The 12883-nt window shown below is 57.2% G+C and overlaps 2 protein-coding genes across 10 annotated transcripts in view; one reads left to right on the forward strand and one right to left on the reverse strand.

The window, feature by feature from the left end:
- Positions 1-715: 715 nt before the first annotated feature.
- Positions 716-12479, reverse strand: ZNF574 (zinc finger protein 574). 5 transcript variants are annotated; one of them, XM_019713728.2, is made up of 2 exons: positions 12035-12479; positions 716-3683 (listed from the first exon to the last, which is right to left on the reverse strand). In XM_019713728.2, the coding sequence occupies exon 2, from the start codon at positions 3661-3663 to the stop codon at positions 973-975; it is 2691 nt and encodes an 896-aa protein (XP_019569287.2). In that variant the 5' UTR covers positions 3664-3683; positions 12035-12479; the 3' UTR covers positions 716-972. The 5 variants fall into 5 exon arrangements, with proteins under 5 accessions (XP_019569287.2, XP_074170375.1, XP_074170373.1 ...); XM_074314274.1 differs by lacking the exon at positions 12035-12479 and adding an exon at positions 6446-6604; XM_074314272.1 differs by lacking the exon at positions 12035-12479 and adding an exon at positions 5073-6175.
- GRIK5 (glutamate ionotropic receptor kainate type subunit 5) overlaps positions 10780-12883 on the forward strand; it is a 54015-nt gene continuing 51911 nt past the window's right edge. For 3 of the 5 annotated variants that reach the window (XR_012490035.1, XM_074314266.1, XM_074314269.1), the window contains exon 1: positions 10780-11867. The gene's annotated coding sequence lies outside the window, so the exon portion shown is untranslated. The remainder of the gene's footprint in view (positions 11868-12883) is intronic. The other 2 variants (XM_074314267.1, XM_074314270.1) reach the window with 1 other exon arrangement.

The raw sequence follows: 12883 nt of genomic DNA on the forward strand, positions 1-12883 counted from the left end.
TCTTGACTTTGGATTCCTTCCCTGTAAAAATGTTCTCCACACAGGATCAGTCTGAAGATTCCAAAAAATGTAGGAAAGGACTTGAGACAAACTAGACATTCAAACTTCAGTCAGCCACCCAACTACCCCTCTCCCAACAAACACGTTAGCTGAGCTCGAGTTCAACTCTAGGTGGGTATCAAGGCCCCTCCCCTTATAAGGCTTCTTCCCCCAGCCAACCCTTACTCAGAACCTTCTCCAATTCCACAGTTGGGTCTGATGCCTCCTCACCCTTCTCTACCACCCCCGAGATCATGCCTTTCCCAGACCTGCATGTACCCTCACCGATCCATAGTGAGAAAACCAGATGCTCTGGGAGAGGGGGCTCACATCAGGCCAGGAAGTGGGGGACAGAGGTGGTGAGAAGAGTCTGAATATTGTCCCAAATGTTCCTGCCACCAGTAAAAACAGCATCAGGCTTTTCTGCAAAGCTGTGGAGACCTCTAGTGGCAAGAGAGCTATGCTGCCTCCATCCAGCACCAGAGTGAAGGCCCAGCTTTGCAGGATGCAAGCCCTTGGACTTCAAGTCCACCTCAGTAAACATTTGGCAAATGTTTACTGAGCTCCTACTACTTGCCAGGCCCTGTTCTAGATGCTGGGAATGCAGCCATGAAAAGTCAGACCAACTCTACGGCTCCCAAATTCCACCCCACACAGGCAGGCCAGCCATAAGCTCTTAAACGTCCAACTCAGTCTTTATTGACTGTTTCACCTTGGGGTCACCAGTGCTAACAGGAGGAAGGGCGGTGGGCACCTTTATGCATGTCAAGGACCCCAGAGCACCCCCCTTAGAAGAGAATAAATCCAGTTACAGAACTTACACAGCGGTTGGGAGGGTGGAGGAAGGGGCAGTGTATGTACAGAGACCTAGGGGTACGATGGAGGGGGTTCTTCAGTAACAGCGCAGGCTGCTGCTGCGGACGAACGGCAGGGTCAGCCACTGATCTGGACCCCCTCGGCCTCAGCCAGAGGGTAGATCTCAATGGTCTCCACCAGGGGCAGCGCCTCCACTGCAGTCTCCATGACGGCCAGGCCCACAGCAGCCTCCGCCTCTGCCAGCTGCTGCCGCACAGCTGCCTGATGCTGCTGCTGGTGGGTCTTGCGGTGCTTCCACAGGTTGGAGAAGGAGCGGTAGCTCTTCCCACAGTCGGGGCAGGAGTAGGGCCGCTCGTTGGTGTGAATGCGGCGGTGTTCTGCCAGGCGCATGGAGATGGCAAAGGCCTTGCCACACTCTTCACAGGCAAAGGGCCGCTCACCGGTGTGCAGGCGCCGGTGGTCCTTAAGGTGGGTGCTCTGACGGAAGGCTTTGCCACAGTCCGGACAGGGGTAGGGCCGCTCGCCCGTGTGGATGCGCTGGTGCACCTGCAGCGACGTCTCTGTGCTGAACAGCTTCTTGCACTCGCTGCACTCCAGGCCCCGGCGTCGGGCAGGGGCTGCAGGGGCTGCAGCGGCAGTGCCTGCAAGGCTTGTTGCAGGGGCAACTGGTGTGCGAGGGGCACGCGGAGCCCGAGGGGCTGGGGGCTCCTTCGCCAGGACCTCTCCAGGCCCAGCCGCCGCGTGGGCCGCCTCATGTGCCTGCAGCCGAGCGGCTGAGCCCACTTTCTTGCCACAGGTGTCACACTCAAAGCGCCGTGGGCCCTGGGCAGCAGCAGCCGCACAGCGGTGCTCACGGAGCCGCAGTGAGGAAGGGAAGGCAGCCCCACAGGACGGGCAGCGATGCGGCTGGAGCCCCGCGTGGGCCACAAGCTGGTGTACCTCCAGCAGCCGGCGCAGCAGGAAGGAGCGGGGGCACTCGCGGCACTTGTAGGGGTACTCGCCCGTGTGGTGGTAGCGGTGCATGAGCAGGCGGTAGGGGCGGTGAAAACGCACGCCGCACTCCTGGCAGCGGTAGGGGAAGTGCTGGGCGTGTACCAGGCGGTGCTGCCTCAGGGTAGAGCTCTGTGTGAAGGCCTTGCCACAGTCCCCACAGCGGTAGGGCCGCTCCCCTGTGTGTGTGAGCCGGTGGCGGGCCAGGTTGGCAGGCGAGTTGAAGGGCTTGGAGCAGTCTGGGCAGGGGAAGGGCCGTTCCCCCGTGTGCGTGCGCAGGTGGTTTCGCACATGAGACTTCTTCTTGAACATCTTGCCACAAATGCCGCACTTATGGCGCCGTTCCAGCCGGTGCACAAAACGCTGGTGCCGGGTCAGCTGCAATGCCTTGCCAAATTCACGGCTGCACAAGAGGCAGCGGTAAGTGCCTGGGGCAGCAGGCTCTGCTGCACTCTCCTCGGACACAGGGGGCTCCGGCGCCTCTGGCTCTCCAGTCTCTGGGGGAGCAGGCTCAGGGAAACCAATGACAGGCTCCTCTGGTGGGACTGGTGTAGTGGGCAGAGGGACACCCCCTACGCCATGGGTACGACGGTGATAAAGGAACTTGGTGAGGTTGACAAAGTTCTTGCCGCATGGACACGAATGCAGAGGATTCGGGGTGTGGGCTCGCCGGTGGGCCAGGAGGAGGGCCTCTGTGCCGAAGGCCAGGCCACAGTCCACACACAGAAAGTGAGACTCACTGCTGTGGTCCCCAAGGTGCTGGTCCAGACTGGAAGGACTGGGGAAGACACGACTGCACAGGGGGCACTTAAAGACGCCCTCCCGGTGACTCCGCAGGTGCTGCTGTAGCTGGTGAGGTGAGAGAAAGAGCTGATCACAGGCGGAGCAAAAGAGCTCCTGCGTGGCTGCCCCGCCTGCCTCTCCACTGTTGTTCCTCCGGGCCTTGCGCCCCCGGCGATCACGCCCAATGGCTTCACCATTGCGCAGCTCATAACTATGGTCAGACGATGGCAGGGGATCAGGCTGAGTCACAGGGACCTCTGCAGGTGATGGGCTCAGGGTCTCCTGCTGCAAGGCAGGCTCCTCAGACTCTGGGGCAGGGGCAGGGAAGTGGGTGGCCTGGTGTTCCAAGAAGTCGGCTGGTAGCTGGAAGAGCTGGGAGCACTCTGAGCACTTGTAGAGGAGCAGCTCCACCTCAGTCACCACCTCAGTGGTGGCGGCAGCGGCAGAGGGGACAGCTGCCCCCTCCCCACCCTCTTCTGCCTTGCGATATGAGTGTTCCATTGCCACACGGGCCTGGCCCATGGGGGGCCCTAGGACAACTGAGGACCCCAAGACAACTGGGGCCGGAGGCTTGGTGGGAGTAGCTCGGAGGTGTGTCTGCCGGTGGTTCAGCCAGAGCTCCTGGCTGGCAAAAAGAGCCTTGCAATCCACACACTCGTAGTGGATGCTACTGGAGCTCAGGGGGGGAGCCTTGGGTGGGGGCTCAGCCGGCACTGCCTCCTGGGGTGCTATCATTTTCAGGTGCAGTTCCTGGTGCTCCAGGAGCTGGCTGGGTGACATCAGCAGCTGCCCACACTCCAGGCACTGGTACTGACTCTCCTGCACTAGGGTCTGATAGAGGCCCGTGCCAGAAGCTGCCTCCGTGGCCACAGCGACTCCAGGGTCGGCCACACCCACCAGCTCAAAGTGCTGCTGGGGCACATGCGAGTTCTGATGCATGAGCACCTCCTCCAGGGATCCATAGAGCTGGTTGCACTCAGAGCAGACAAAGCGGTGCTCAATGTACAGGACCGTCTCCTCTGACTCCTCCGTCATGGCAGCAGCAAGACCCTGGGCTGAGAAAGGGGAGAGGTGGGGATGAATCACAACTAAGTCCATCCCAGAGGTAATTCTTTCCCTTTACCATCCCCCACCTACATCAATATTCCCCTCTAACTTCCTGCTTCCATTTTGCCACTTTCACCCCCATCTCGAACAGTCCTTCCTCTCCCAAACACACACCACCACCACGCAAAAAACCTTCCAGGCAGTGCCTTCCCAGTGAATCCACCCAAGTCTCACCTCTGAATCAACGTGCATCAAACTCCACCCACCAGATCCTTGCAACCTGTCCAGTCCCTCATCTCCTGTGCCTCACAGCTGGCCAAGGCTCCACCCATCCCCAGGACCCGTCCTTTCTAGTCATACCTCCTTCCACCGCCTCCGCTCCTTACCAACTCACTACCCGATTCCTACTCCCAGGCGCTCAGGAGAGTCCACACAGGCCCTAAGCACCTGCTTCTTCCAGCCTCGCTCACTCCTCCTCTGCTCACTCCCCTGGTTCTCAACCATTCAAACTGGGCCAATCCCCACCCTCACCCTCACCCCACAACTATCATGGTCAATCCCTCTCCTTTACACACAACCTCTACTACCCACATTAACTCTCTCCCTCTGGTGCCCAGGTGCCTCACATCAAACTATCCCTTCCCCAAATCAACTTTTTCCACATAGGCCCACACCCAGACCTTCCCCACCTTAACAACCACTTCCCCCTGAAAACCAGGCCCCCTTCTTCAAATCAAGGCCCCTTCCCACAGCCCTAACTCCCAACCCAGAATACCCAGACCTATCTTCACAAAAACCTAACCCTTTTTTCATACGCAGACCCTTCCCGCCACCCTAACTCATGTCTCTGGGGTACCCAGACACTCTTCACATCAATCACCATTTCTTTGCACTGAGACCTCATATACAATTCTAATCTCCTCTGGGATACCCAGATTCCTTCTTCACGTTGATATAAACTCCTCTTCTCCATATACTATTCCAGGGACACCCCAACACCCCTTCACATTAGCCTAACCTTTTCTTCTTTGATAAAAGACCCCCTCCACCCTAACTCATTCTAGGGATGCTCAGACACCCTCTTCATATCAACTTAATTCCTCTTCCTTGCGAAAACACCCCCCCACACACTAACACAATCCAGGGATATCCACACTACAGTTCACAATGGCTTGAACCCCTGCACACACAGACCGTCCCACTGCCCAAATCCCCTTTAGGGATACCCAGACCCTCTCTTCTTATGAAGAACCCCCGCCCCACCACACTCTAACCCAGACAGAGCATAGCCAGATCCCTCTTCCTCACATCCAGACCCTCTCACCAGATATACAGATGCCAAAAAAAAATGTATACACATTTTAAGAGAGGAAAAAATTGTATTAAAATTGTAATACTTGGGTGGCTCAGGTGGTTGGAGCGCCGTGCTCCTAACGCCGAGGTAGCAGGTTCGATTCCCACATGGGCCAGTGAGCTGCATCCTCTACAGCTAAGATTGTGAACAGCTCTCCCTGGAGCTGGGCTGCCAGAGGTTGGTGTGAGCTGCCCTGAGCAGCCGGGGAGTGGCCTGTGCCGCAGTGAGTGGCCGGCAGACAGCGGGAGTGGCCGGCAGCCGGCGAGAGCTGCCATGAGCTGCTGTGAGCAGCCGATCGGCAACCGACTGCCTCAGGAAGGGGCAGCGCAAGGCTCATAACACCAACATGAGCCAGGGAGCTGTGTCCTACACAACTAGACTGAGAAACAACGGCTGGAACCGAAGTGGGGAGGGGGAGGTGGAAGGGGGGGAAAGTGTAATACTCTACACCGACAACAAAAGATGAATACGTACAAGTCATGTGTATACATTTTTTTGGCGCACACTCACATACACACCCTTATTATATGCCCTGGGGACACCCAAACCCCCAACGTCCTATCAACCTAACAGCTCATTCTCAGTCCAGCAATATCCAGACACCCTGTTACCCAGATCTCTCTCACCACCCTAATCCCCTCCAGGGAGACCCAATTTCCACTTTTCACCTTGACCTAATTCCCTGCACTTTTCAAAAGGACTACTTCCACCCAACCTACTCTAGGGACACCTAGACATCCTTTTCACATAACTAAGCTTCTTTGCACAGAGACCCTCCCTCAACCCATTCCAAGGGTACCCAACCCCCTTTCACTTTGGTTTAACTCGTCTTCATATTAATGTAACCCCATTCTTCACACCTGGACCCCTCCCTCAGCTCTAAATCTGCCCTCCGGGGATGTCCGTTTCCTAATATCTTTTCACACCAAGACCCCTCTCACTGGCCTAATTCTTTCCCGGCATAACTCGATCTTCTCTTTACATTAACTTAATTACCTCTTTTCTCACGTCCTAAACCCCTCCCCGGGCACCCAAGTGCCCTCTAACCATCCACCCCCTTTCGGTTCTGGTGTGTCCCAAAGCCAAGCCTTTTGCTCCGGATACCACCTGGAGCCTTGGGGACCCTCCTGACGGCAGCAATAACGCCTCCCTTCCCACCTAGGTCTCTCCCAGCCCGAGCCCGGCCCCTCCTCACTCAGCCCTTCACACGACTCTAGACCCCTTCCCCACCCGCCACCCCGGCCCGGCCCCCGCCCGGCAGTCCGCGCGCCCCGCGGGCCGTTGGTGCCGCTCCGCCCTCACCGCCGAAGCGCGCCCCCCTCCGGCCTACAGTGCGCAGGCGGGGGTGGAGAGCAGGCCGCAGGGGAGGGAGGGGAGCTGGGCCGGCCCTCCGCACGCGCGCCGGCCAGCACTCACCAGCCTCCGCCGTCTCGCCTGCCCCGGACCCACAGCCGGGCAGCTGCACCCCTCGCGAGGACACCCTACCGCTGCGCCCTCTCTAGCACCCGCCGTCGCCTCTCGCCTGCTCTGCAGCCTCGCTCTCGCCCCCAATCGCCCTCAGCAACGCCCCTCCCAACCTCCTCCTCGGCCGCTGGGCAGACGGCCGAACGCGCCCAATCATCGCCCGTCTGGCCCCTGCCGTTTGGCCAATCGACGCTCACGTCTCGAGCTTGACCCAATAGTAGGGAGCGTCTGGAACCGTGTTGCTAGTGCCCGCCCCCTTAAGGCTCCCGGAGTATGCTCCTCCTCCCCCTCCTCGTCGACTACGTTTGACGGCTCAGGAGGGGAGGGCAGCGTGATGACGTTAAGCGGCGGAGCGAGGCTACGGGCGCCATCTTGGGTTCTCCTAGTGGGAGTCGTGAAGGGGACAGGGGAAAAGTAGTGGAAACTAAGGCACACGACACCCGGTGGGCAAGGACGGGGGTATTGAGGCGCAGGAATCCCGGAGGAGCAAAGGGAGAGAGAAGCACGAGTCAGCGAGAGGAGTAGAGCGGAAACTAGCACCAATCACGGGGGTGGGGGGAAGAAAAGGGGACGTCAAGGCTCCAGACTCACTTTGCTCGAGAGGAATAAAGGCAGCCTGCAGCGGGAGGAGAAAAACTGAGGGGCCCTTAAGGGAGGGAAGAAGAGAAATGTCAGGAAAAGCAAGGAAAGAAGGAATCCTAGGGAACGAGGAAAACCTGAAGGAGAAAGGAAATGAGAAATAGAGAAAAAGGAAAAGCAGGGACAGGCAGTTTAATTTGAAGTGTCGACTGAAAAATACCGACTAGGTATTTTGTCACCACAAAGGATTTATTTGGGAAAAAGAAAGGATTGCAACCCAGTGCGTGCAGACATGGCAAGCCTGGCCTGCGTTCCAAGATGGAGGGGTATTTATAGAAGGGAAAAAGGAAGTTAATGGAAGGGGAAGTTAGAAGCATCGAGCTTTATTATAAACAGAGTTCTTCCTGTAGGGTTCTTGCATGTAGGGTTCTTGTGATTGGGATTAGGTAGAGCGAGAGCTTCCATAAACTCTAGCTCCTCCCATAGGCCCTCCTGACCATGCTTGCTTAAAGTTCCAGTTCATCTGTATCAGAAGAAACAGTGTGGGGGGTGGATGACGTAAAAGGACAACCAGAGTGAGAACCTGAAGGAAGTGATCCTTGTAGCAGATGGACTCTGCTCTGCTTCCTTCCAGGGTGCCTTCCTTCCCAGGCTGACCCCCTGCAGCTCAAGGTGGATACAGTCCCCTTGCAATAGAGTCCCCTTGTGTCCAAGGGGCTCTGGCTATCCCTACCGTGTTTCCCCAAAAATAAGACCTAGCGGACAATCAGCTTGAATGCGTCTTTTGGAGCAAAAATTAATACAAGACCCGGTTTTATATTGTAATCCCGGTCTTATATTGTAATCGTGGTCTTATATTGTAAGACTGGGGCTTGTATTAATTTTTGCTCCAAAAGACGCATTAGAGCTGGTTGTCCGGCTAGGTCTTATTTTTGGGGAAACACGGTACTCACTGTCCCCTTCTGACCTTCAGGACCTTGGGAATAAGTTGTCTCAGCCAGCATGGTTATAAATGTTTCTAGAGCCTATTCCCTAAACCCAAAGACAGGGGAGCTGCAAGAGATTCACTTGGTCTAACTGCACCCCCACACACACACCATTTCTCAGATGAGTAATTTGAGTCTCAGAAGAATTGGTCATCTACGTTTCTGAGGCCAAAAAGCTAGTAGGAGATGCCAAACACAGAGTAAGGCCTAGGTCTGACTCTTCAGTTATCATTTTGCTATGTCCTTCAATTGATTTCTGTCTGGGTGTCCTAATTTTCCACTAGATTATACTCCCTAACACCAGGCCCATGTAATTACACCAGGCTGCCTGGATTGGAATTTTGGCCCTGACACTTCCTAGCTGTTGCCTTGGGCAAATCAACTCCCCCATACCTCAATTTTCTTGTCTGTGAAATGGGGATAATAGCCCCTATCTCATATGGTTGTTGTGAGGCACAAAGTAAAAGCTATGTAAGAGTTATTTTTATTAGGACCTCAAGTAATAACAACTAACATGTCCTCAGTGTGTTATGTGCTAAATATTATGCTCAGTGCTTTCCATGCATTATTCAGTTTAATCCTCTCACCAACCCTAGAAGGGAGGAATTATTATTCTTACTTTACAAAAGGGGGAAAAAAAAAAAAAAACAGGCCCAGAGAAGTTAAGTAACTTGTTCATAATTAGGAAGAGACAGAGCCAGGATTCCAACCTAGGAGTTGACTCCAAGGTCTACATTCATAGACCCCAGGCTCTACTGCCTGGCAGGCAGGACTTAGTGGCATGTTGAATGGAATAAATGCAAGAAGTAGAGAAAATTGGGGCAGCCGGATGGCTCAGTTGGTCAGAGTGTGGTGCTCTTAACAGCAAGGTTGCTGGTTCGATCCCCACATGGGCCACTCTGAGCTGCACCCTCCACAACTAGACTGACACAACTACTTGGCTTGGAACTGATGGGCCCTGGAAAAACACACTTAAATGCATAAAAGTTAAAAAATAAAAGTAGAGGAAAGAAGTTGGTGGGAATCAGAGAGCTCTAAAGCTGGTAACCTGTTTGCCCTGAGGTTGAAATCTCCTGGGTTGGGAGCCAGAGAACCTGGAAGGTAGGCTCAGCCTTTGACAGGCTCTGTACCTTTGGGCTCACTCCTGCTAAGGCCTCCTTTCCCCACTTGAAAATGCAAGGGTCCTGCTTGGGTTGTCAGGCCCCTTTCTGCTCAGATCTTCTACTTGGACCTTCCCACCTATCTGGGTTGGCTAGGTCCCTTCTCTTCGGATGATAATGGGAAAAAGCTGAGGCTTGGATCAGTTTTTCAGGAGGTGGTGGTATGGGACGAGGATTTCTGGGACAGGTTCAATTTAGAGAGGATGGCATTCTATGCTTGAGTCCCTGTAAAAGCAAAGGCCTTGAGGCCGGCATGAATCTGGGTTTTTAGGCCTAGCTGAGGCTGAGGATAAGTGTTGGGGGGTGGGGGTGGGGGTATAGATGATAGATGTTGCCCAAATAAGGTGAGAGTGTGTGCAAAGTTGGTTGTCCTTCATGGTCAGATGTATGTTGGGATGTCCCACATGCCAGATGCAAAGGGCTTCACATGCCAGGCCAGTGTGAGAGTTGCCACATGCCACATGTGCACGCGTGAAGCACGGGCTGCACGTGAGTATGTCAGTGTCTCCTCCCCATCACGAGTGTTGGGGGTGGTGGCGGTGAGTCACAGGCTCAGCCTTCAGCGCCAACTGCCATGTTCCTTCCCCCCAAATTTCACCCCCCACCCAGCCATGCACCACCCACCCCCACTCCAATATCTGTGTCGCTGCTTCTCTCTGCCATCCCCCTGCCCTGCTCAGCTCCCTCCTGAGGGGGAAGAAGTCTCCCACTTTGGTAGGCTCTGCCCTCCAGCTCCCTGTCCTTTTCCACTGCCTCTCTTCACGTGACTAGAGAACCTAGGGCTTCTCTCCACCCACTTTTCTTCATGGGTCCCAAGAATTTCTCTGTGCATCCCATCCCTTCACCTCCATGGGGGCTACTTCTATTTCTAGGGGCTTCTCCCTGGTCTCCATGGGCTGGCCCCTCCTGCCTCAGTGGGCCTCTTGTGTCCACCTCCCTGTCTTTGTGGGCTCCCTGGTGTCTGTGGGTCTCCCTCCCCCCATTTCGGTGACCTTCTCCCACTCTCCTTGGTCCTCCCCCCATCTGTGTGATGTGCAGCCCATTTTTGTGAGCCTTTCCTGTCCATGGCCTTCTTCTGTCACCAGGGACCACTCCCAGGCCAGAGGAGAAGGGCTTTCTGTTCCCATGGGCCTCTCTCCATCTTTGTGGGGGCTCTGGGTCCCCAGCTGCCCTGTCTCCAAGGTCCTTTGCTCATCGCTGTGGTCTGCTCCCATGTCTCAATGGGACTTTCTTTCCTTTCCCTGGGCTTTTCCCTGTCTTTGTCCTTGGGGGCTTTGTGGATCTTGGCCCACCCCTGTGGGTCTTGATGGCTGTCTTACTGTTCCTCTGCATATTTCTTCATCTCTGTAGCCCTCTCCCACCAGCAGCATGGCCTTCTCAGGTCTTCCTGCCTCTCATCTCCTCGGCTCCTGTGCCCAAGGGCTGCCTGGGCAGGGCGGTGGCATTGTGTGGTGGAGGGGGTGGCCCGGGGGTGGACCCTCCATCCAATGCAGCGCCTTCCCCTCATCAGCATTCTTCTCGCGGGCCCCCAGCCCCGACCAATACAGGCTCCCCCTCCTCCGAATCCCCTCCCTCCTCTCTCTGCCTGCCTCCCTTCCTCTTGCCTGCCTTCCTCCCAGCCTCCCTCCCTCCCTCATCTCTTCCCCCCCGGCTCCCGGACCCAGCGCGGGCGGGCAGCGGGCAGGCGGGCAGGCAGGCAGGCGGCGGCCTCGGAGGGGAAAAGGAGAGGTGGTGGCAGCGGGCAGCGGTGGCAGCCGGCAGCAGAGAGGCAGGCCCGTCTGGGGACCAGGAGCCAGTGGCTGCTCCTCGCAGGGGACCAGGAGTCCGTGGCCAGGCCCTCCCACCAAGGCCCTATACCGGGCACCCCCGGGACACCCCACCCTCCTCCGCCCTCCTCTTCCACCTGCTCCTTTTCATCCTCTCCTCCTCGGTCCTCTCCCACCTCCCCATCTCGCCACCTTGCCTGCCCCCTTCTCAGCTCTCCAGGTCTCCCAGCACCCCATCCTCCCCAGCCCCTCCACTCTTCGGCCTCTCCCTGCCCCCAGCATGTTTTTTCCACGGGGGCTGAGGGCTTGAGGACTCCAGGCCCTTGCCTCATCCAGGGCAGCGCCAAGGCTGGGGGGAGGGGGGAAGGGGTGGCCCCCTCCCCCCCATTGAACCTTCCCCTCCCCCACCTCTCCTGATGGCCAGCTTCCTTGTCTCCACCCAGCCCTCACCCCCCGTGGCCCCCCCAGGCCGGCCTGGCTAGGGGAGGGGGCAGGGGCCCTTTCCTGGGCCGGCTTCCCCCTCCCCCGGCTTTGCCTGTGCCCCCTCCCTCCCGTTTTCACCTTTCTGTCTTCCTTGCCTCCCTCCTTCCCCTCCATTTGCTCCTTCCCCCTCTCCTCTCTCCCCTTCTCTCCTCCATTTTCTCCTTTCCCCTTCTTCCCCTCCCCGGCCCGCCCTCTCCTCTTACACCTGTCCTTCCTCCCTGCTCCTGGGGAGCCCCTGTTTTGGATTAGTTGGGGGCCCCCCCGCCACAGGCGGGGGAGGGGGCCCTGTGGACTGCCCTCTCCCCCCGCCCCAGCCACACCACCACCCAGCGCCAGAGCATCTTCCTGCTGTCGTTCTTCGGGCCTCGAGGGAGCCCAGCCCTCCGTCCCACCAGGATCCGTGAGTGTCTGCAGGGCAGGGGTTGGGCTGGGGCTCGGCCTGGGTCCTGGAAGTCTGGGCTCACTGCCTCCTGGCGGGGCCACCACATTCCCCTGTTCCCGACCCGCAAATACCCTCCCCCAGCAGGGGCCTGCCCTGCGCCCTCCATCTCCCCAAACTCCACTCACCTCGTCCTTTTCTCACCCCTTCTTCTGGGTACACAGCTCACCCTCACCCCCCAGACCCCAGCTCCTGGGGTCCTGAGGGGCTGACTGGCTCTTACTTGCGGTCTCACTCCTTCTCCGGACTCCAGGCACGTCTCCACCCCTGCTTTCTCCAGCCTGGGTCAACGGTGACCAGCTCTGCTCGCTCTCACTGTCTCTGTCTTCTTTCCTCTGAGCCTCATCCTTCCTGCTGCCACGGGCGCATCCCCATCCCATCCAGTCTCTATCTCCGGGAACCGTCTTTCTGCTTTGGAATCTCCATTTCATGGGGCTCTTGGGCCTCTGGCTCTGAGTCTGTCCAACTTCTCTCTTCTCTGCCATTAGCCTAACCCTTTCTTGGTCTCTCTCTCCATCTCTCTCTCTCTCTCTCTATTCCCCTGTCTCTCCTCCCTCTCTTTTGGAGCTTCCCTTGCCAGGTCGGGCTCTCTCATCACTTCTCTCTGTCCACTCTGTGCTCTGCCTGTGCTCTGCTCACTTGCCTTGGTCTCCTCCCTCTCTCACCCTGCGCTTGGAGGCCAGCTTCTTTCTCTTACTTTTTTGCTTTCCTTCCCAGATTCACTTTGGGTCTGTCTCCATCCCCTCCATCCCTCGCTCCTGAGCCGCTGCCCCCCTCCATGGTCCACTTTGTCACTTTGTCTTCTCTTTGCTGGTCTCTCCAACTCCCCCCATCCTCTTCCCACTTCTGTGTCCCCTTCTGCCCAGTAGGCACCCTGAGTGGATGCAACTCTGTGTAACTTGGCCCCCTCCTGTGGGCACTTGCCCTGTCCCTGCCTGTGCCCCTCCAGGTCACTCAGCCTTCCTCCCCGCCTCAGT

This window comes from Rhinolophus sinicus, linkage group LG11 (genome assembly GCF_036562045.2).
Source record: "Rhinolophus sinicus isolate RSC01 linkage group LG11, ASM3656204v1, whole genome shotgun sequence".
Classification (NCBI taxonomy): domain Eukaryota; kingdom Metazoa; phylum Chordata; class Mammalia; order Chiroptera; family Rhinolophidae; genus Rhinolophus; species Rhinolophus sinicus.